Source organism: Elephantulus edwardii, unplaced genomic scaffold (genome assembly GCF_000299155.1).
Source record: "Elephantulus edwardii isolate Elephantulus edwardi_28Jun2011 unplaced genomic scaffold, EleEdw1.0 scaffold00192, whole genome shotgun sequence".
Classification (NCBI taxonomy): Eukaryota; Metazoa; Chordata; class Mammalia; order Macroscelidea; family Macroscelididae; genus Elephantulus; species Elephantulus edwardii.
In genome coordinates this window covers 523470-548207 of record NW_006399942.1, presented here as the reverse complement: position 1 = coordinate 548207, position 24738 = coordinate 523470, and the positions used below count along the sequence as shown (strand labels likewise).

General features: G+C 36.2%; 1 protein-coding gene across 1 annotated transcript in view; it reads left to right on the top strand.

Annotated features, from left to right (window-relative positions):
• The first annotated feature begins 14280 nt into the window (after window positions 1-14280).
• The window catches only part of TMPRSS11B (transmembrane protease, serine 11B), a 20035-nt gene continuing 9577 nt past the window's right edge, over window positions 14281-24738 (top strand). The window contains exons 1-5 of the mRNA XM_006896832.1: window positions 14281-14288; window positions 21100-21215; window positions 21835-21950; window positions 22032-22099; window positions 23536-23696. Of these exons, the coding sequence (XP_006896894.1) occupies window positions 14281-14288; window positions 21100-21215; window positions 21835-21950; window positions 22032-22099; window positions 23536-23696 (469 nt within the window). The remainder of the gene's footprint in view (window positions 14289-21099; window positions 21216-21834; window positions 21951-22031; window positions 22100-23535; window positions 23697-24738) is intronic.

The following is a 24738-nucleotide window of genomic DNA, read 5'->3' as shown; positions in this document are numbered from 1 at the left end:
ATATATATATATCAAGCAAATGGCATCCACAAAAGAGCAAGAGTGGCAATACTAATTTCTGATAAATAGACTTTAGAATTAAAATCACATAAAAGATAAGGAAGGTCATTCATTACATAATTATTAAAGCCACATTAACTCAAGAAGACATAACATTGGTCAACATCTATGCACCATATGATAAACCTGCTAAACACATAAAACAATTGTTAACATAATTGAAGAAAGAAATAAACAGTACCACAATAGTGGTAGGAGACCTTAACACATCACTCTCATCATAAGATAGGTTAATTCCAAAGAAACTTCACAAAGATACAGAAGAACTAAACCTCATTGTCAGCCAAATCAACCTGTGGATGTATTCTGAGCACTGCACCCAATTAAAACTGAATTCACTTTCTTGTCATGTGTGCATGGTACATTCGCCTGAGTATGATCACATAATAGGGCACAAAGTAAGCCTCAACAATTTAAAAAAAAACACTGAAATAATGCAAAGCATCTTCTCAGAACACAATATCACAAAACAAGAAATTAACTGCAAAAGGATAAAGCTTATAAAGCCACCAACATGGAATCAAAATAACCCTGCTAGAGTCTGGGCCTAGGATTTGAACCAGGAGGTGGCCATAAGCCCAAGGCAACTGGGAAAGAAGTGGCCATGTTGTTCCTGGTTTGGCTGGCTCCTCCCAGGCTCGTGGGAAGCTCTCCTTGCCAGAAGGCAGGAGTGTGGTGGTGGGAGTGCAGGAATTGTGGCAAGCTTTTGGAGTCGACTGCTTTTCCGGGAATGTGTTTGACGTGCAGGTTTGCTCTGTCCCTGGAGTGAGGCTAGCCAGCCTGGGCCTAGGGTTTGAACCAGGAGGCAGCCTTGAGCCCAAAGGGAATTGTCTTCCTGTCAAACATTCTTCTAGGTGGTATAGCACTGGTCTGTGCGTTGCTGTACAGAGGTAACTCGTGGTTGCTGTGATGCTGAAGCCTGTGACAGTGATGTGCCAATCGTGGTAATGGGCACCCTTGGTGGACAGTGTTGGCTGGAGCTTCTCAACTAAGTCAAGCCTGGAAGCAGGAGCGGCATCCACCTCCAAAATGGCTTGCCTCCGGAAACTCGATGTACGAACAGTGCTCAGGCTGTTCGTTCATAGGGTCACAATGAGTCGTCTACAACTCGACGGCATTAAACAACAATAATAATGACGACAACCAAGAGAGAGCTATGTTGGCCTAGTGGAAGGAAACTGTGCTACCAAGCCGAAGGTGGGTGATTGTCATCTGTGGCCCTCGGCCAGGTTCAAGTTGTTTTCTTGTCAAACATTCTTCTAGGTGGTATAGCACTGGTCTTTGCGTTGCTGTAGAGAGGTAACTCGTGGTTGCTGTGATGCTGAAGCCTGTGACAGTGATGTGCCAATCGTGGTAATGGGCACCCATGGTGGACAGTGTTGGCTGGAGCTTCCCGACTAAATCAAGCCGGAAGCAGGAGCGGCATCCACTTCCAAAATGGCTTGCCTCCGGAAACTCTATGTATGAGCAGTGCTCAGGCTATTCGTTCATAGGGTTGCTATGAGTCATCTATGACTCGACGGCATTAAACAACAACAACACGTGATTGGGTTATAGAAGAATAAAGAATACAATTTTTTAAAAAATCCTAGAAACAAATGATAATGAAAAAAACAATGTACCAAAATCTCTTGGATGCAGCTAAGGCAGTCCTCAGAGAGCACTTGATAGCAATAGGCAAACACATAAAAAAACAAAGAAAGAAACAAAATTATCAATCTAACTCAACATCTTCATCAAACAGAAAAAGAACAACAGTCTAACTCCACAGTCTCTAGAAGTTAGGAAAGTATAAGAACTAGAGCGGAAATAAATGAGATAGAAAACAGAAAAACAATTGAAAAAATAAAAAAAAAAGAATTCAGGAGCCAATTTTTTGAAAGTGTCAACAAAAAAGAAGAACAACAAATAACTCAATTAAGGAATGATAGAGATGACATCACAATAAAACAAGAGGAAATGAAATCTATACTATCAGAATATTATAAAAAGCTATATGCGCATACATTTGAAAACCTAAAACTGCCTTGAAACTCATGCCCTATCCAGATTGGCATGGTCATATGTAGAACACTTCAATAGATCTATCACAAAAGAAATTGAGCAGATCATAAAGGACTTCCCCACAAAAAAGTTCTAGACCAGAAGGGTTCATGGCTGAATTCTACCAAACATTCAGAGAAAATTTATCACCAGTCCTAGTTATTTCAAAAAGTAGAAAAAGTAACACTCTCAGAGATATTCGATAGAGCAAGCATAGCCCTAATACCAAAAGCAGGCAAAGATATTACCAAGGAAAAAAACTACAGACCAATATCTACTATGAACATACACGCAAAAATCCTCCACAAAATCCTAGCCTTTAGTATCCAAAAGCATAGTAAAAAAAAAACAAAACCCCTAAAACCAAAAAACTTTTATTGCTACTGTGAACAAAGCCACAATAAACATGAGTGTGCATATATCTGCCTGGGTGGCAGTTATGGTTTCTTTAGGGTATATTCCCAGTAGAGGAATTTCTGAGTCAAATGGTATTTCTATTTGCAACTTTTTGAGAAAGCACCATACAGCCTTCTGCAGTGGTTGCACCATTTTACTCTCCCACCAACAGTGAATACGGGTTCCAGTTTCTCCACAACTTCGCCAACATTTGTTGTTTGCTGCTCTGTTAAATTTTGCTATTCTTACTAGGGTGAGATGATATCACACAGTTGTTTTGATTTACATATCTCTAAGATCTAGGGATTTTGAGCATTTCTTCATGTATTTGTTAATTGTCTTGTTTGGTGAAGTGTTCATATCCTGTGCCCACTTTTCAATTGGGTTATTTACCTTTATCTTGTTGTGGTGCTTGAGTATTTTATAAATTCTAGATATAAGTCCCTTATCTGACATGTCATTACCAAATATATTTTATCCAATCTGTGGCTTTCCTTTTTACCCTGTTGGAGAAGTTTTTGGATGTGCATAGGGATTTGATTCTTAGAAAGTCCCATTCATTTATTTTATCCTTTCCTGATTGTAGATTTTTCAGGATGCTTGGAAGACTGTTTTTGTTGTGGATTAGGCCTTCTAGAGTTCTTCCAAGCTTTTAGAAACAACCTAAGTGCCTGTCAACAAACGAGTGAACAGAGAAGCTCTGGTATATTCATACAATGGAATACTATGCTGCATTGAAAAACAAGGAGCTCATGCAATACTATTCAAAATGGGTGACCCTGGAGGACATTATGCTGAATGAAATATCTTAGTCACAAAAGAACAAATACTGCATAATGCCACCATTGTAGAATAGGACTAATCTCAGGGTTGGAGTGAGACTGAGAAAAATTGGATAAATTATGTATACTGTATTGAAATAGATGAGGGAGATAACAGTTAAAAAGCAATATATGATTGAGTATTATGATTATGACAACAGTCCAGAACGAAGGTTGCATAATGGAGTGTACTAGGGGTGGGAGGTGAGGGGATTGTATACCAGTGAAGGAATTTTTCTTTTGCTTTTCAAAGAGAAGAGTGAACTGGGGGGAGGAGTGAGCCGGGAGAAAATGCAACAGTGAATGAACGAATATTCAAAATCTCTGTAAATGATCATTTAAATTAATAAAACAAAATAAAAAAATAACTTATCATGACCAAGTGGGATTCATAAGAGGAAGGCCCAACATAAGGAAAACAATCAATGTAATTCACCACTTAAACAGAGCAAATAATAAAAACCATATAATCTTAGCAGTTGATTCAGAAAAGTCATCTAACAAAATCCAACACTCCTTTCTGATTAAAGCACTCAGCAAAATTGGAATAGAATTGATAGGACAAAAGATCAATATCCAAAAATCAGTGGGATTTCTCTACAATAATAGAGAACTCAGAGAAGGAAATCAAGATAGCAATAACATTTACAATAGCCAACTACAGATTGAGATATTTGGGAGTGAACATACCTTGAGACACAAAAGATCTGTACAAAGAAAACTACTGAACATTTTTTGTGAGGCAAAATAAAAGACCTAAATAAATGGAAAAATGCTTCCTGTCCATGGATAGGAAGACTCAATATTGTAAAAATGGCAATACTACCAAAAGCAATCTACCTGTTAAATGCCATCCCAATTCAGATACTTCAAGGAGGTTGAAAGGGGTATTGTTTTGTTTATTTGATGAGGAAAGGGACCCTGAATAAGCAAACTCTTCTGAAAAACAAAAATGAAGTGAGCGAATAATACTTCATGACCTCAAAACCTAATGCACAGCAGTAGTAACAAAAACAACATCGTAATAATACAATGACAGGCACGTAGACTAATGGAACAGAATTGAGAACCCAGAAATGGACCCACCTATCTATAGTCACTTGATATTCAACAAGGAAATAAAACCTATCAAAAGGGAAATGACAACTTCTTCAACAAATGGTCCTGGCAAAACTTGAATGCTACCAGCATAAAGCTGAAACAGGATCCACATCTCACACCATACACAAAAAACAACTCAAGGTGGATCAGAGACCTGGAAATAAAGTCCAAAACTATAAAATTAATAAATGACAAACTGGTATCAAGCTTGGAAGGTCTAGTATATGGTAAAAAGAGATTGCCAAATAGAGCCAGAAATGCACAATCTGAAGAGGATAAAATTGATGAATGGGACCTTCTAAAGATTAAATTTCTGTGCTCATCAAAAACTTTTTCCAACAGGTAAAAAGAAAACCTACTGACTGGGAACAAACATTTGGCAATACCATCTCAGACAAAGGGGAGGGCTGGGCTGGGAGGGAAGTGCGGCTGTGGGTGTATGGAAATCCAAAGTCTCTGTAGATGCTCATTGAAATTACTTTAAAAAAAAGAAAAGAAAGCTTACAGTATACTCCTAGGCCTCCAGAAGAAAAAGATAAAATGGACATGGAATGACTTTTTGCAAAGGAGGACATTCGGATAGCCAACAGACACATGGAGAAATGCTCATAATCACTGGCAGTAAGAGAGGTGCAAATCAAAACTCTAAGAATTCCAATCTTTCCCCAGTAGCAGTGGAGAAGTTTAGCAGGACAAGTGGTAAATGTTGGAAAGGATGTGGTGAGATAGGAACTCTTACACATTGTTGGTGAGATTGAAAAATGGTACAACCATTCTGGAAAGCAGTTTGGCGTTTCCTTAAAAAGCTAAACATAGAAATTCCATATGACCCAGCTATTCCACTGCTTGGAATATACCCTGAGAAAAGGAGAACTGAGACACAAACAGAAACTTGTACACCAATGTTCATAGCAGCATTATTCACCTTGCAAGAGCATGGAAATAGTCTAAATGTCCAACCACAAATAAATTGATTGTGAAATTGTGGTGAATTCACACAATGGAATATTATGTAGCTTGTAGAGCAATGCTTTTGGAAATTACTACCTCACTTGGGAGGGACTGGAGAGCATTATGCTAAGTTAACTAACTCTATCACAAAAGGACAAATAGTGAATAAGACCATTATTGTAGAACATGTATGAGGATCCAAGGAAGGGAGGGGAGCAGAAGAGTGAGGATGGGGGAGATATTTAATGATAGGGTTCCAAAATTTGATGGGTAGAGGGAGGGGTGGGTAAAAGAAAGGGGAAAGATCTGGTGTGAAAAACAATGCATATAAGACCTTTGTAAGCAAACCAGTACAAAATAAAAAAATTACTTAAAAAATTAATCAGGGTACCAGAATGATTTAAAAGGAAATGCACTTTTTAAAAGATATATACTTTTTAAAAAATAATTATACAGATACTTCTCATAGTTTTTATAATAAGGCTAACATAACCATGACACCAAAACTTAACAATGATAACAAAATATAGGAATATTATGTTTAGTTTTCTCTCTAAAATGAATTAAAATACCTTAAAATATTAATGTGTCAAACAATATGATAACACCCTGATATATGATATAACATATATAACAACATGATGTATAAAATGTATAATAAATTGTAATGAAGTTAAAAGCTATTTTAGAAACACAAGTTTTAATGCTTAAATATCAAATAATACAGTCTAAAATATCAGTAGAATTGAGTAGAAGAAATATTATCATCTGAATAAATGTGAAAAACGAGCATTTTACCAAATTTAATTAAACTACAATAAAGACTTAGAAAAGTCTTAGGCATAACTCACTGCCATTGTATCATTGCTGATTTATAACAATGAAGGTAGAAATGAGAAATAGCATATATATTGGATTTCATCTTCTTTGAAAGTTTCTAGGGTGTTTCTAAAAATAATATTTTTTTTCCTGCTGAAGAAACAAAATATATCTTGGAAAGGGTGCAGCCAGGGTACTCTTTAGAGGGAAGGATGATGAAACTCCATCTCAAGGAATTTTACTAGAAAAGGCCAGTCCCTGGAGAAGGACCTCTTGCTTCTAAGGGTAGAGGGAGGGTCAGCAAAAAAATGGAAGACATTCAAAAAGATAGATTGACACATTGGCTTGAGCAATGGCTTTGGGTACAGGAGGAATGGGAAGGATGCCACAGGATATGACAGGGTTTAGATCTGTTCTTCATAGGGTTGCTAGGAGTGTGGTTGACTCAATACCACCTAACAATAACATTAACATCAAAGTGACACAAGTTCATTACAGATAATGCAAAATCATTTAGAAAAATTTTAAACTATATTGATTTATTAATGCGAATCATAAAGAAATTAACTATTTTAAACATTTTGTTAGTTACCATGTTTGATTGTTATGTGTTGTTGAGTAGCTTGCAACTCATAGCGATCCTATGTACAACATCCCTAAAACATTCTCTGTCCTGTGCTAATTTTAATGTCTCTGACACACCTACCCTTATTACCTCAGTCACTGAATCAATCCACCTCACTGAGGGTCTTCCTCTCTTCCACTCTCCCTCCAACCTCCCAAGCATGATGTTCCTTTCTAAGGACTCGTCCCTTCTTTGTAACATGCCCAATCTATGTCAGACGAAGCCTCAGAATCCTTGCCTCCAAGGTGCAGCCTCTCTAGAATGAATCTGTTCTCCTGGCAGTTTATGGTATATTCACTACTCTTCTCCAGGACCATAGCTCAAAGACAGCAATTCTTTTTCTGTTATCCCTAGTCATTTTCCAGATTTCTGACACATAGCAAGTAATTGCAAAGACAATGGCCTGGGTGATGTGCACCTTAGTTTCCAGACTGATATCGTTGCTCTTCAGTACTCTGGAGAGATTCCTGACAGCAGATGTTCCCTTTGCTTTCCTGGCTGCTGATGCCAAAAGTGTTGACTGTAAAGCCAAGTAAATGAGTTAAACTACAAGTAAACCAAGTAAAAAGTTGTTAACAATCTCAATCTCTTCATCTATCATGATGCTGTCAATTGGCTTAGTGGTGAGAATTTTTGTTTCTTGATGTTAAGCCTTAATTAGTATTGAAGGCTGTAGTCTTTGACCTTCTGCAGCAAGCTCTTCAGGTCTTCCTTCGTTTCAGCAAACAGGGCTGTGCCATCTTCATAACATAGATTTTGGTTTAGTCTTCCTCCAATCTTGACACTACACTCCCAATTACAGAGCCCAGCTTCCTAGAAGATTGGTTCTGCATATAAATGGAAAAGGAATGGAGATAGGACAAGTCCCTGGCATACACCCTTCCCAATTTTGAACCATATAGTGTTTCCTTGTTCTATTCTGATTACTGCCTCCTGGTCCAAGTATAGGTTTCACATAAGCACAATCAAATGTTCTGGAATTCCTATTCTTTTCAAAGTCAGCCACAGTTTGTTGTTATCCACACAGTCAAATACCTTTGCATAGTAGTGAAACACAGACATTCTTCTGATACTCTCTGCTTTCAGCCAAAATCCATCTAACATTAGATATGATATCACTAGTACCACACCCTCTTCTAAAAACAGTCTGCACATCTGGCAGATCTCTGTCGATGTGCTGTTCCAGTCACTTTTGATAATTTTTTTGCAGAATTTTGCTTGCATGTGATATTAATGACATTCTTGGACAATTTCCTCACTCAAGTCACTTTTCTTTGGAAATGAAACAAATACCAGTCAGTTTTCCATGTGATTGTCCCCCAGATTTCTTGGCACAACTTGGTGGGGCACCCAGGGCAGTATGTTTATTGAAATATATCAGTTGGTATACTGTCAATTCCTGGGGCCATGTTTTTTGCAGGTTCTTTCAGAGCAGCTTGAATGTCTTCCTTCATCACCACAGGCTCTTGCTCATACATTGTTTCATGAAATTCTGTATCCATCAATTCCTTTTTACACAGTAATTCTGTATACTCCTTCCCTTATATGTTGTTTCATAAAATTCTTCTGTGTCAGCCACTTTTTTTTTCTTTTTGCTATAGTGACTATATATATTCCTCCCATCTTCTTTAATGCTTCCTGGATTATTTAATATTCTGTCCAAAGTATCCTTAAATATTACAACTTGAGGTTTGAATTTGTTCTTCAGTTCCTTCAGCTTAAGAAAAACTGAGCGAGTTCAGCCCTTTTGATTTTCTGACTCCAGATCTTTGCACATATCATTGTAATACTTTTCTTTGTCTTCCCCGTGCTGCCCTTTGAAATCTTCCTTGTTTGTGTATAGATATTACCCTGTTGCTCATAACATTATTTTTCAGGATGGGTCTATAAAGTCCTTTTGAGCATATGAATGTAGCCTGTTTTTCCTCATCTTTTTATGTCCATTTCCAGTGTAGTACATAATTTGATTATTTGATTCAAATTGACCCAAACCAATCCATCTCAGTAAATTCCCAATATATCAATATTTATACATTCTATTTCTTCTTTGACAATGTCCAATTTTCCTACATTCATACTTCTCACATTCTATCTTCCAATCACTATCTTCTTGTAACCATTCCTCTTTTGTGTTTCCCAGTACGAGGTTTCTGCTTCCAGTGTCATATCTGCTGTTGTTGTCATTGTTTTTGTTGATTGTCTTCAAGTCGAGCATGACTCACAGAGACCCTATAAATAATATACCTGAAGCCTTTCTATTACAATAGTCGTTTCTCGAAGTTAATAGAGTTTCTAGAGGCATGCTATTTAAGAAGTGGATGCTACTCCTGCTCTATCGTACATAGGGTTTTCCAAATCCTGTTATTTCAGAAGTGGATGCCAGTCCTTCTTCCTAATCTGTCTTTGGATGCTTAGCTTTGGAGAAATATCTGACAGACAAACATTTTACCCAAAAGAACAGATAAAAGATCTTTCCCCATTATATAGCTTACAGATTTAGTGTTGTCCTCCTCTGCCCTCCACACTTTGTCACGAGTGTTGTGGTCTCATTCCCTCACATCTGGTCCCACCAGTACTTCTTTCCTCACTTCCCCCAGATAACCCAATATGATGCCTCAGGTCTCTGTTCACTTATGTCTATTCTTTATCACTCTACTCCCCAGTGATGTTGGTTTGCTGGGCAGGTCTTCTGCTTTGATATATCACATAAACAGGCACTAGAAAATCACTACCTTAGTTAGTAAACACAGGAGGCAGTGAGCTTATTAAAAATGAGGAACTCAGGAAAAGACGGTGAGAATGTTGGGACAATCAAAAGATATAACTAATGTTGATGAAGTGTATGTATATAAACTTTTGAAATTGTTGTTCTTGTATACTGACCCATAGCTGACCCTCTGGTGGATTTTTAGAGGCAGTTAAATACATGGGAGGAGATTGTCCATCCTTCTTCCATGGAGCAACTGGTCAATTCAAACTATGTGCCTTTGTGATTGCAGTGCAGTTTCTTGTATGTGTGTTGTTGTAATGTGCTGTTGAGTCGCTTGCAACTCAGAGTGACCCTATGTACAAGAGCCCTAAACCCTGCTCGATCTTGTGCCAACCTCACCCTCTCTGACATGCTCACTCGCACCACCCCCATCACAGAATCGATCCATCTCATCGAGGGTCTTCCTCTCCTTTGCCGCCCCTCCACTTTCCCAAACATAATGTCCCTCTCCCAGGACCAGTCCCTCCTTGCAACATGCCCAAAGTATGTCAGATAAAGCTTCAGAATCCTTGACTCCAAGGAGCATTATTTTACCTTCTCCAGGACAAACCCGGTTGTTCTTCTAGCAGTCCATGGTATATTCAACACTCTTCTCCAGCACCACAGCTCAAAGGCATCAATTCTCTTTCTATCATCCCTAGTCACTGTCCAACTTTCTGATTGCATAGCACATAATTGCGAAGACTATAGCCTGCATCAGGCACACTTTAGTCTCCAGCCTGACATCGTTGCTCTTTAGTACCCTTGAGAGGTCCCTCACAGCTGACTTTCCCAATGCAATTCGTCTCTTGATTTCCTGGCTGCTGTTACCAAGAGTGTAGACTGTGGAGCCAAGTAAACCAAAACTGCTAACTATCTCAATCTCTTCACCATCCATACGGATGCTGCCAATTGGCCCAGTGGTGAGAATCTTTGTTTTCTTCATGTTGAGCTTCAATTCGTATTGAAGGCTGTAGTCCTTGACCTTCTTCAGATCCTCCTCAGTTTCAGCAAGCTGGGTTGTGTCATCTGCATAATGCAGGTTGTTGATGATTCTTCCACCAATCCTGATGCCACATTCCTCTTCATACAGCCCAGAGTCTCGGATGATCTGTTCTGCATACAGATTGAAAAAGTATGAAAACAGAATATATCCCTGACAGACCCCCTTCTTGATTTTTAAACCATGTAGTGTGTCCTTGCTCTGTTCTGATGACTGCCTTTTGGTCCAAGTATAAATTCCACATAAGCACAAACACATGTTCTGGGATTCCCATTCTTTTCAGAGTCAGCCATAGCTTGCTGTGATTCACACAGTTAAAAGCCTTTGCATAGTCAATGAAGCACAGATAGACATTCTTCTGGTATTCTCTGCTCCCTACCTAGATCCATCTGACATTAGCTATAATATCCCTGGTACCACGACCTCTTCTAAATCCAGCCTGCACATTTGGTAGTTCTCTGTTGACATATTGCCCCAATGGTTTTTTAATGTGTAGAGATTTTTTAATTGGTATGTATATTTCACTAACAATAAAAACTAAATTGTAAAAAAATTAAAAATTATTTTATTATTTTTATTCCAGAAGTTTATCTATCTTAGGGTAAATATGTTTGAAAGTGAAGTTCAGAAGTGTTCCCACTGTGGATAAAAGAAGACAAGTGAAAATGCTATTGCCACCAGTATTAAATACTGTATTGTGAGTTTTAATCAAATGATAATATAAATGAAAGCATGGAATTGAAAAAAATAGTCTCTAAAAAAGCCCAGGAAAATCTATAAACTACTCATATTTATAAGTAATGACTCATAAGAAATTTGCTAGATATGATGTTGTTGCTAGGTGCCACAAAGTAATTGCCTAGAGACCTCTGAACAATGAATTTTGTGCCTCCTCACCATTTCTGTCAGAACAGAGCAGGGTAACACTGCATGGTTCAAAATTGGGAAGGGCATATGTCAGGGATGTGGCCTGTCTCCATACCTTTTCAACCTGTATGTAGAACAGAGTATCCGGGAGGCTGGGCTCTATGAGGAGAAGTGTGGCATCAGGATTGGTGGAAGATCTATCAACAATCTGTGTTATGCAGATGACACTACCCTGCTTGCTGAAACTGAGGAGGACATGAAGGGCTTGCTGCAGAGGGTCAAGGACTGCAGCCTTCAGTATGGGTTGAGGCTCAATGTCAAGAAGAAAAAGATTCTCACCACTGGACCAATTGGCCGCATCAGGATGGATGGTGGAGAGATTGAGATTGTTCACACCTTTAGTCTGCTTGGCTCCACAATCAACACTCTTGGCACCAGCAGCCAGGAAATTAAAAGATGTATTGCCATGGGAAAGTCTCTGCTTTTAGGGACCTCTCTCAAGTACTGAAGAGCAATGATGTGTCTCTGGAGACTAAGGTGCCTCTGGTACAGGCCATGGTCTTTGCAATCACCTGTTATGCATCAGTAGCTGCACAATGTTCAGGAAGGACAGAAGGAGAATTGATGCCTTTGAGCTGTGGTGCTGGAGAGGAGTATTGAGGGTACCATGGACTGCTAAGAAAACAAACAGATTCATCCTTGAGAGGGTTGAACAAGGCTGCTTCTTGGAGGCAAGTATTCTGAGGCTTCGTCTGACATACTTTGGTCACGTTGTAAGGAGAGACCAGTCCTTGGAGAAGGACATTATGATTGAGAGGGTGAAGGGCAGGGGCAGGAGGGGAAGGCCCTCTGGGAGGTGGATTTATTCAGTGACTGGGGTAATTGGGATGAGTGTGTCGGAGACAACAAGATTGGCACAGGACAGAGCAGAGTTTAGAGCTGTTGTACATAGGGTTGCTATGAGTTGCAAGTGACTCGACTGCACATAACAACAACAACAGCATTTCTGACATACTTCAGCCCATTGTGACAGTTACTGTGTCAGTCCTTCCTGTTGAGGTTCTACTTCTCTTTGATCCCCCTTTATCTTTCCCAGTATGATACTTTTTTCCCCAGAAATTGGCCCTTCCTAACACCATGCCCAAAGTATGTGAGACAAATCTTCACCATTCTTGCCTCCAATGAGCAATCTAGGTGCAATATATAAGTATTACAACAATGAAACATTAGAAGAGGGAATAAATAGACCAGTGGAACAGAACAGAGAGATAAGAAACAATTATTTCACACATGAAATATAAGACAACATATAATAATGGAAAAAGTATAAATTTTCAATAAAGTGATCTATGAAAGTTCACTATCAATAAGAAAAAAAGGAGCAAAAATAAAAACCTCACAATTAGAAAATTATTTGTACCACTACAAAAATAAATTATTAAAGTTTTAAAAAACACGAATGTGGGGAAAATGCAAATTTTAAGTGAAACATATAGGAAAATGCTTTCAAGAAATCAAAGAGAAAATATTTTTTAGAAATTTTTTTTATTGAGAGAATACACTATAAACAAAAAGATAAACTAAATTAGCATGATATGAATAAATCAAACAGGCAAATACTTGGCATGGTAAGATATAGTTTACTAATGAAATTCTAAAAATAAAGTTATATTTTGAGAATAAAGTATGAATGTAGCAAATTAGTATCTAGCAAATGTTCATAAAGTTACCCAGGTGATATAATGGTGAAATGTTTAGTGAATAACTGAGTCATAGTTAGTTGATGCTTTGCAAGGAAAAGATGCAGGGGTTGTATGCATCAAAGATCAGAGCCATCGACATCCTGTGGCTAGTTCTACCCTGTCCTTATAAATTCCACTGCTGGCCAAATCAGTTCCTACCCTTAAGGGCCTTCTCTAGGTTTCCAAGACTACAAATATTTGAAAGGGGGCTTCCCACCTTTCTGTTTTTGAACAAGTGGTACATTGAGATTGCCAACTTTTTGGTTAGCAACCTGATAATTATGTACTCCACCACTCAATCTCCTTCCCTGTCCTTTAAGGTTGCTGTATGTCAAAAAGGACTCTATAAGCAAGGGCTTTGGTTTTGGTTTGTATATGTAAAGAACTCACACATAATTATTTGAAAAAAAAAGATTAAAAATCCAACAAAAAATAGAGAAATGAACAAGATCCTCAGAAGAGGAAACTCATATGTTTTCATTTCCTCTCAGAAAAGAAAACCCACTCAGTTGGGGATATGTGTGTGAAATGTTTACTCTTACTGCTAATTGTGGAAATGCAAGTGTAAAACACACAAAATAGAATTTCATTCACATGAGAATGACACCCATATTGGTTATAGTAAAATCATACCTTAGGGAAAACATTTGTCAAAAACTCCTACAACTGGTTATAACTAGTTTCATGTAAGAGGGAACAAATTAATATAATAGAATTGGTAATACACAGAATTAGGGTGATCCTGATTTACCGCAAAGCTCCTTTATGGGTGTAACTCTTAGATGATCAATTCAAAATGGGCTGTTATATTTTACTAAGTAGCCAAGGCAAAGACATTTGTCATTCTCTGCATGACTCCTATCTTGAAACCAAAGAAACAAGACTGTCATTAACACTAGCTAGACAAGTTTCATCTTATTTGTTCTCTGCATCTTACCCAGCCCATAAAAATAAACCAACCAACATTGGATAAAGCACATAAACCTGTATAACACTGGTCAGTACAAAAGCTATACCAGAAGGTTGTTCTATCACCAGTACCAAAGCCGTTCTCATTATTATCATCACTATTATTCCTGCCACTGAGACACAATAAGCACATCATGTACAGGTAAGTGGAATTTTATCTGAGAAATTAATTCTGCAAAATCTAACAAATCATTAAAGTATCCTTTAGTTGTTAATGGTATTATGTTTATTTATTAATTAGTAGCTTTATTTACACCTTTATTTCTAGATATTGTCAAGAAACATGCTATTTTTACCCCCTGAGGTTTATCAAGCCCTGTAAAATATTTGAGAAAAAAAATTGCAACTTTTTAAAAAAAATGTGAATTCTGTTTTTTTCTTATGAAGAATGTAAATATGTAATTGATCTAGAATGTTAAGAAGATTGTCTTTCTGTTAATAACTAATCATAAAAATTATACCATTTTTTCACTTTCTAGGGGTCTATTGTAGCCTAGTAGGTAAGGATTTTTTACAGCCAACTCAAAAGTGGGTGACTTTAATCCATCAGCTACTCTGAAGGAGAAAAATGGGAAATCCCTTTCCATGTGATTTACAGACTCTGAAAGCCTGCTGGAGGGTCAGCTTTGAGTTGATTCCAACGTAATGACTTACACACACACACACCCAGACACACCCTAAAGTAATATTTTTTTAATATTAAAAGCTTACATAGAAATAATTTTTAGAGGTCTGAACACCATTTAAAATTGTGTATAGCTAGAGCAATGTGACTTAGAATATAGATTGTGAATTAACAGCTGACAAACTGCATGTGGCCTAGAAAACAAATTTTGAAATAATTCCTTACCGTAAATTCTTTTCTTTTCCACAAGTCCAGGTTTTGGTTTACCTGGGGTCCATAAGAAACTTGACATGGAAGTCCATTCAACCCTTCCACCATCATTTACCATTATACTGCTTTGCTCTTTATCTAGAATACTCTCTTAATTTTTAAATCTCTGTGGAAAGAAAAAGAGCCTGCTGGTAGAGAGGTTAAGTGCTTGGTTACTAAATGAGAAGTCTGTGGTTTGAAATTACCAGCCACTCTTTGGAAGAAAGATGGACAATGTGACTCTGTAAAGATTTACAGGCTTGGAAACTCGATAGGGAAGTTCTATGTCATGTAACGTCTCTATAAATCAGAATTAGCTTGACAGCAGTAGATTGTTTGTTCGGTGGAAGGAAAAAAATATACTTTTATAAAATTTTGGGACCTCTCCCGGAATTTTACTTTAATACTCTTCACCATGTTGCAGAATTTAATATGTGGTGAATCTAATTCAAATGGTCTATAAATAGAGTTCTAGTAAGTAAAATCCATGTTTTTGTTATGCTTTGTACTTTAATTACCTATAAGTGGAATGCAGTTATAAGGAATGTAACCTATGAGATGAAGCCCAGAATTGATCAAAGATGAAGCAAAGAATTACAGTAAGACTGATGTTTTCCAAACGTAGTTAATATAGTTAGCACCATTTTAGTCATATCCTAATTGTTATTTTGTCTAATTGACTTGGTTATGCATATATATCCATGAGTCTTTACTTGATATAGATTCAAAAAGTGAGGTAGAATTTAGATACATATATAGATTTGGTTAAATTAATTAAAGATTAGCCTTTTTTATGCTATCTTTCTTAAATGCAATTTAATTTGCCAGTGTGATCTTCTAGATACAGAATTATATCCTTAACTGTTTTTGGTAGCAAAAATCACACAATAAGAGAGGGAAAATTTATTTCAGAAACATAGCCAACAGTATGTATTCTTTAGAACAATCCAGAAAACAGAGGTTTTCAGAGAAAACACACTTTACAAACTCTGCGTTAGTAATAATTTGTATAAAAATAATCTCAACACTTCAGCATCACTGCTTGATTTTGTTACACTTGAGTCTTGCAGATTTATATGCATGAAAAACTCCAAGCTATTAGACTTTTTACAACTGGCTAACCCAACACACATTTGAAATTTAAAATATGAAAACTAGATGAATTATGTATCTTGCATTAAAATGGATGAGGGAGAGAACAGTTTAAAAGAAATATTATAGGGCATTATGAGTCCGGAATGAAGGTTGCAGAGTGGAGTATACTTGTGGGGATGGGAGGATGTGAGGGCTGATTGTGTATCAATGAAGGAATTTTCCTTTTGCTTTTCAAAGAAAAGAGTGAACTGGACAGGGTGGAGAGGGAGAAAAAAGTGCAACAATGGAAATCCAGAATCTCTGTAAATGTTCATTGAAATCAATTTTTAAAAAGTAAACTACTAAGTTACTTAAATAGTAATTTTAAAAGCTCATTACAGTTCTTTGAGATCAGTAGTTTTACATATGCATAAAAATATGACTATCATACTTTCTCTTCATTATTATAAAAGACACATTAACTAATAGGGTTATTATAATATTAACATTGATTTAATTTCATTTTCTCTTTAAAATGTTAGTCATCTAGGCTAAGAACATGTACCTGAATAGATTTTTTTGCTTTTAGAATGAGATTATGTAACTGAATTCTACTTTAAGAGTACACATGAAATTTGTTTAAAATAACAAGTCTCTTTGAAAAGCTTTGAGAAATAAGGTTGGTTCTGGGAAACACTAATGAGTAAGTCATCAAAAGATAAAGGTACATAAGGAAGAGATAGAATTAAGTATACAGATCAAGCTAGAGAGGAAATAATACTGAGTGGAGCTGCACATCTATGGAATAATAATGTTTTAAAACAAATAAATTTAGAATTTATTCACTTATTTATCCCTAATAGATGTGTTGGAGACAATAAGATTGGCAAGGGATAGAGTAGGGTTAAGGGCTTTTGTATATAGGATCATTATGAGTTGCAGGTAGCTCAGTGGTACATAACAACAACTACACCAACAAAAGTCAATTAGTCTCTTTTTAAATTATTATTAATTTTAATGAAAGTTTACAGAGACTTTGGATTTTCATTTTTCATTGTTGCACATTTCTCCCTGCCCACCTCTCCTCCCCCCAGTTCACTCTTCTCTTTGAAAAGTAAAAGAAAAATGCTTTAATTGTTATACAATCAATCCCTCCTCCCAAGTCCACTCCACTATGCATTCTGGACTCCTGCCATGACAATAATACCTAATCATATATTCCTTTTAAACAGGTCTCTCCCTCATCTGTTTCAATGCAGTATACATAATTTATCCCATCTTTCTCAGTCAGTTCCGTTTTACAACAGTGGCACTATGAAGTATTTTTTTCCTATTTCACTCAGCATAATGTCCTCCAGGGTCATCCATTTTGTATAATATTTCATGAATTCTTTCTTTTCAAAGTAGTGTAGTATTCCATTATGTGATGGGCGCTTACGTTGTTTTCAACTCTTCACTATTGTGAACAAAGCCGTGATAAACATGGATGTACATATACCTGCTTGGGTGGCAGTTATGGTTTCTTTGGATTATATTCCAAGTTAAAAAAATAATTTAAAAAAACCCAAAGTTCTAATCTCTCCACAACCTCGCCAGAATTTGTTGTTTGTTGCCCTGCTGAAGTTTGTTTTTGTTATTATTGCTGGTGTGAGCTGATATCTCATAGTTGTTTTGATTTGCATCTCTCTGATAGCTAGAAATTTTGAACAGTTCTTCATTTGTTTGTTATCTGAATGTCTTCTTTGGTGAAGTGTTTATTCATATCCTGTGCCTATTTTATGATTGGGTTGTTTATCTTGTTGAGGTGCTAAAGTATTCAATAAATTTTTGATATGAGCTTCTTATCAAGTAAGTCATTGCCAAATATTTTTTCCTGGTTTGTGAGTTCCCTTTTTAGCCTATTGGAGACGTTTCTTTGATGTGCATTGAGATTTTATTCAACCCAAATGCCCATCAACAAATGAACAGATAGAAAAACTACAGTACATTCCCACAATGGAATATTATACAGTACTGAAAAACAATGAACTTGTAACTCATTATACAATATGGGTGAGCCTGGAGGACATTATGCTGAGTGAAATATCTCAATCATGAAAGGACAAATATTCCACCACACTGCTGTTATAAAGTGGAACTGACCTAAGGGGTTTGGGATTGAATAGGAAAAGGGTGAATACATAATGAACATTGCATTGCAAAAGATAAGGGAAAGAACTGTTTAAAATGAATATATTATTAGGCATTATATGTATGACAACAATCTGGAGCAAGAAGTACATAGCAAAGTGGACTGGGAGAGGGGAGGAAAATGTGCAACAATAAATGATTAACAATAAAAAGGCTGAAAACTAAAAATTCCTCTGACATCAGCATAGAACATCCTTGATCTTTGTTAATCGTGTCAAAGGAACACTACATATGTCAAAGGCATAAAAGTCTCTCCAAATTTAGTAAATCTTACTTTGTTCGGTAAAACAACTAGTTGTTGTTGTTGTTGATTGCCTTCGAGTCCAGCATGACTCATAGCAACTCTATGAACAAAAGGCCTGAAGCCCCTCTAAAATTATCGACATTTATCAAAGTTCATAGAGTTTCTGGAGACATATTATTTAGGAAGTGGATGCCACTCCTGCTAAATTTAATAACCCAGTCAAATTCAAATTATGCACATCTTGAATTTTTCTATCCCTTGTGGACAGATATAAATCGTTGTGGAAGATGCATCCTCCACAAACAGCAGCAAAAGTGAGATTTTCTCTTGTGAGCCTTACGATATAATAATTACTTACTTGTCGATTAACAAGAAAAATACTTCCCGTCAATTTGGAATTGCACCAAGAAAATAATTGGTGAAAATTCCAAGATGCACTTCAGGCTCTGACCCTCAAAATAAGATCTGAATGATTAAAATATATGGTTAAAGGAGGGGAAAAAAGTCAATTGGTCTTGGAAGAGAAGAGAACAAAAAGATACTCATATCTAATAAGCCATTATTCATTAACTATAAACAGCTCTGTTTTGCAAGTTTTCTTTAAGTGTGATGTTTTTGTTGTTGATTGCTGTCTAACTGAGCATGGAGTCAACACCTTATGGGAACCGTATGAATAAAAGGCCTGAAGCTGTCATTTCTCCAAGTTCATAGAGTTTCCAGAGGCATATGGTTTAGGCAGTTGATGCCATTCCTGCTTTCATATGTGAATCAATCTGGGAGCTCCACCAAACACTGCCCACAATGGGTAGCCATTATGATGTTTGGCACATCTATGGCACAGTTATTACATTATGGCATTTAAGATCCCAATGGCACAAGGTTCGTCCAAAATAAAGTAACAAATTAAATGAAAAAAAAAATTGAGTCCTAAGAAAATCTTTACATTGGAAGTAAAAAAAAACAAAAACACACAACGAACTTTTGTGACAATTCATCTTTTGAAAGGAAATCTTATGATATCATATCTTCAAGATATGGAAAGAAATGTATTCAACTTTGTGTAAATTTGACTAAGGGAAGTTCATTTGGACAACTCCATACCACTAAGTCACCAGAGTTTATAGCTTGCAAAAATATAACCACACAAATACAAGATTTGTAACTTGCTCTGGATTTAAATAAGAAAGAAAAGAAAGGATATGAATTTCTTCTCAGTAATGTGAGAACAGGAACCATTTCTATCTTTCTAACATCTCCAACAACTAAAACAGTAGTAGTAGGTGTTCATCATGTAGTAGGTGTTCAAATATGGCTAGTTAAATTAATGACTCTTAGAATCTACCCACTCTAAGGCACTTAAGGCCTCTATAGTTTAAGAAATTGAGATAGCTAACAGTTTTCGTTTGCTTGGCTCCACAGTCAGCACTCTTGGTACTTGCAGCCAGGAAATCAAGAGACGAATTGCATTGGGAAAGTCAGCTGTCAGGGATCTCTCAAGAGTACTGAAGAACAACAATGTCAGGCTGGAGACTAAGGTGCACCTGATCGAAGCTATAGTCTTTGCAATTACATGCTACACATCGGAGTGTTGGACAGTGACTAGGGATGATAGAAAGAGAATTGATATCTTTGAGCTGTGCTGTTGGAGAAGAATGTTGAATATTCCACGGACTGCTAGGAGAACACACAGGTTTGTCCTGGAGAGGATGAAATGCTACTTGGAGTCAAGGATTCTGAAGCTTCGTTTGACATGCTTTGGACATGTTGCAAGGAGGGAATAGTCCTTGTATAGGGACATCATGTTTGGGAGAGCAGAGGGATGGCTCTGGAGAGGAAGACCCTCAAAGAGATGGATCAATTCTGTGATTGAGATGGTGGGAGTGAGTGTGTTGGAGACAGTGAGGTTGGCAAAGGATAGAGCAGGGTTTAGGGCTTTTGTACACAGGGTCACTATGAGTCGCAAGAGACTTGATGGCACATAACAACAACAACTACAACACTTTAACGTGTGCATGGCAAGACTTCATCTCACATACTTTGAACATGAAATCAGGAGGAAATAGTTTTTGTTGGAAGGCATATGCTTGATAAAGTAGACTCATCATTGTCAAGTTGAAACTGACTCATTACTGGACCTTCAGCAAGTTTCAGAGGCTATAAATATAGCTACAAGGAGATTGTCCATCTTTCTCTCTCAGAGCTGCTCATGGATTTGAACTGCCAGAGATGTGGAGGCTCTGGGTTAACAGCAAAACTCTCTGCAAAGTACGTCACTAGAACTCACTGGTAAAGTAAAGGATTGATGAAAAAGAGACTAGAATTGATGCAATGACTGCAACAATGGTATCAGCAGAGATTGTAAGAATGGAACAGGATTGAATTTTGCTTATTTCTATTATAATGGGGTTATTATGTGTCAAAGCCAGCTCAGTTATCCTTAACAAAATAAAAATCTTTTAAATAATATAGGGAATAAGTATACATATTAATAAGTCATGTTGAATGGGTTGAAGAAGGCTCATGTAAATGTTAACAATATCATCTAATTTGAACCTTTCCCTCCCTTCTTAGACCTGGAGTATCTTCTAGGAGATCTTTTCCAGTATGGATGGTGGTCCTCATTACACTTGGAGTAATGGCAATTTTAGGATTAACGATCGGTCTTCTTGTCCATTTTTTGGCAATTGGTCAGTATTAACTATATTTTCATTTTACAGTTATTTTTTTACAGTTCATTTTTCTGTTCAGCTTCAGTATCATTTTACAGTTCATTTTCTGTTCAGCTTTATCTAGTCACTATTATATTTAAGTAAAATAATTTTACACTTGCTTGACAAGGAGTTTACAGGCAGTGTAGATCATATGACAGGGTGAAACAGTTTAGATCCCTTAAAGAATGAAAGATGATCCTCAAAGTGTTTTCTCTATCTGCACTACTTAGATAAATTTAACTATCCATTTGTCTAGGAGAGTTTGGTTTATAGGTGTCAATTAGATTTCATCTTTATTAAATACTTAGAAGAACTGCTAGTGACTTTTTGCTTTATTATTGTAAGAAGAATATTGAATCTAAACCTGGGTGTCACAGAATAGTGGCATGAAGGAAAAGAGTGGATAGCTATATAACTGCTGAGTAGTCATTGATAAAACAAGAGATATTAAATTCCTTCCAATTCCCAACCTCTTATTGTTACTCTATCTGGTTATTACTAACGTTGAGTTGAATTAAAATTTTTTGTAGAGATATGAATGGAATTGAGACTACATTCTGTATCAAAATTTTTTGAATATTTCTTTGTTTCACAGAAAGATATTATTATTACCAAGGTAGTTTTCATATTTCTGGAGTTACTTACAATGAAACCTGTGAAAATGCAGCTTCACAAGCTAGTACACCTTTGAGTAAAGATATTGAGACTCAGGTAAGCTAGAGCTTTACTTAACTAATTTCAACATGAATTTGAGTTTGACATAGTGACTAATTTTTTTTAATCTCTTGGCAGATGTTCAATGCATTTCAAAATTCTAGTGTATACAAAGAATATATCAGCTCTCATATCATCAAATTGCTGTAAGTTTAAATTCCTACAGGACCTTATGTTGAAAAAGAAGCAGGTGATAATACCTCACTAGTTTTGGTTTTAAAAACCAATAGAAACAAAAACCAGAAAACACAGGTGTTAAAGAAGGCAAGAAGTATGAGAAAAGGGGGAAAGAAGTTGGGAGGAAGGGAGAAAGGGAGAAAATGAGAATAGGAGGCAAGCAGGAAAGAAAGGAAGAGAGGAAGGGAGGGAAGGTGAAAGGGAAGAGGTGTGGAAAGGAGGAAGGAAGAGATGGAAGAAGACAGAAGTTCTATAAATTAATAGATCATTTTATTAATTGCTATATAGAAACCTATAATTTTCTCCACAACTGCAGATGAATTATAACAGTAATAATTAGTCAGTTCTAATTAACCTCTTTGAGAAAAAGAATTATAAGTGTATGGAAAACAAGATGTCCAATTTGATTATTTTGGTATCCATATATCAGGCACCTCTTCTCTCTTACATGTTCATGTGCATATTTTTGTTAATGTGTAAATTCCAGTCAGAACCAACCCATAGCTGACTATATATATGTGTGTGCATATATATAGACATATACATATATGTAGATGTACATACATGTTTATATACATATGTGCATATACATATACACACATATATGTATAGATAGCTGAACTATTTCTTTATAGTTGTTGTTGTTTACTGTAGAGTTGGAACCAACCCACAGCTCACCTTCCGGTGGGTTTTCAGAGGCAGTTAATTGCATGAGAGGAGATTGCCCATAATATATAAATTATAATATATATAAATCAATGTGTTGATATATATATTTTGCCTTAAAAGAAAGTTATTATTAATAAAATAATATATTAGACATTTAGATAGTAAATATTATCTTATTTATTTAAAATTAACATTCTGAGCTTTCTCATTTCCTAAGTTTATTAGGGATAGACTAAACATCTGATCATAAATAGAAGGTACTTAGTTGTGACTTCTAAATAGATGCTGAACAATACATACTGTATTATAATTATAATTGATGTTAATTCTTTTCTACTAATTTCTTATATATGTTTGAAAGATTTCTATTTTTTTACACATGACCTTCCATATAAAAATACCTCTGAAAAATTAGAAATTTTTTAGAAATCCTCGTATTCTGGTAGTGTAATGGGTTGCATATGCTGTGACCTGAAAGGTTAGTAATTTGAATACACCAAGACAAAAAGATAAATTTATCTGTTCTCTTAAAATTTACAGCCTCAGAAACCCAGTGAAGGGCCATAATTAGGCAGAACAGACTCCAGATGGGTTTGATTTGTAAACATTTTGGATAATACCTAATGCATATTTTTTAAAATATAGGTAGGAACTAAGCTGAGACACTCAATAGACAAACAAAAAATTAAAAGAATGAGAAAAAAAAGCACACCAGGACATGTCTGTTTTTTTCTAGTCCTTATGCCAATGGTTCAAATATCCAAACACAGCTGATATTTAGATTTCCTCCAGCAAAGAGAGAGAGCATGAGGACCAAAATAGAAGCTATCTTACATCAGCTGTTGAAAGAAAACATGGCATCCTGGAATGTAGTTCTTGGATCCATTAAACTTACAGGTATTCCGCTTATTTTCTATTCTATTTCTGTACTATATTTTCACTAGTGGTTTTTTTTTACTTGCACTTGGGGAACTATGAAAAAAAAACATTAAGGATTTCAGAAAATTGTTTAGTATGTATTTCAAACTCTGGCACTTCTAACGGTGACTGGGGATTGAAAAGTTAATGCAACAGAATCTTTGTAAGAAGAATGATGGGGGTGAAGGTTAAACCAGAAGCAAACAGGTGAATTTGTGGATTGACGGTAACATACAAGGGTCCTAGTTGAATCCTCTTTCCTCTCTTCCTCCTGCTTTTGTTTGGAAATAATGACAGGAAACAGATGCAGGGTTTTCTTGGTTATTGAGTAAGGAGACTGCATGGGTAATAGTGAAGATGCAGATGGGAAGAGTTTGTATATTCTTGTGAAACGATAGCAAAAATATTTCTATTAAGAAAATAAATCTAGATTAATTATTTAAGAGCAAGGAAAGAAAAATGAGAGGATTTCACTCTAAACAGAAAGTGAAGTTTGTGCAAATCTTATAGGTCCTTATAAAGGTCTTAAAACTTTACTTGAATTATTAATAAGGTTAGTAGGTGATCAGCATATTATCCCTAGCTCAGTTTTTTTGCACTTTTTCCAGATCATTAGTTGATCTAAGTGCTACTGGAGAATGACTAACAGATGCAAGTTAAACTCCTTTGCCTCAGAAGATAGACTTTGTCACCTATTGCCCACAGACAAGAACAGAGATTTTTCCATTTTGATCAAGGACTCAACAGATAGATATTGGTCAAAGGAAGAAAACTGTTGATGATAATGTCAAAATCTTATGGAATTCAGACTTATTGAACCCACTGAAGCTAGAGAATCCTCTGAATCTATTTCTCTGAGGTAATCTTTAAACTTAATTGAATGATACCTTGAAATCACTATTAAACCACATCATCTCACTTAATTAACAGCAACAACAATAAAACAGTTACTTTGAGCATTGAGATCTTTTAACAAATTCTATGTGAAATAAAATTTATAACATAAAATTGTAAATATAGT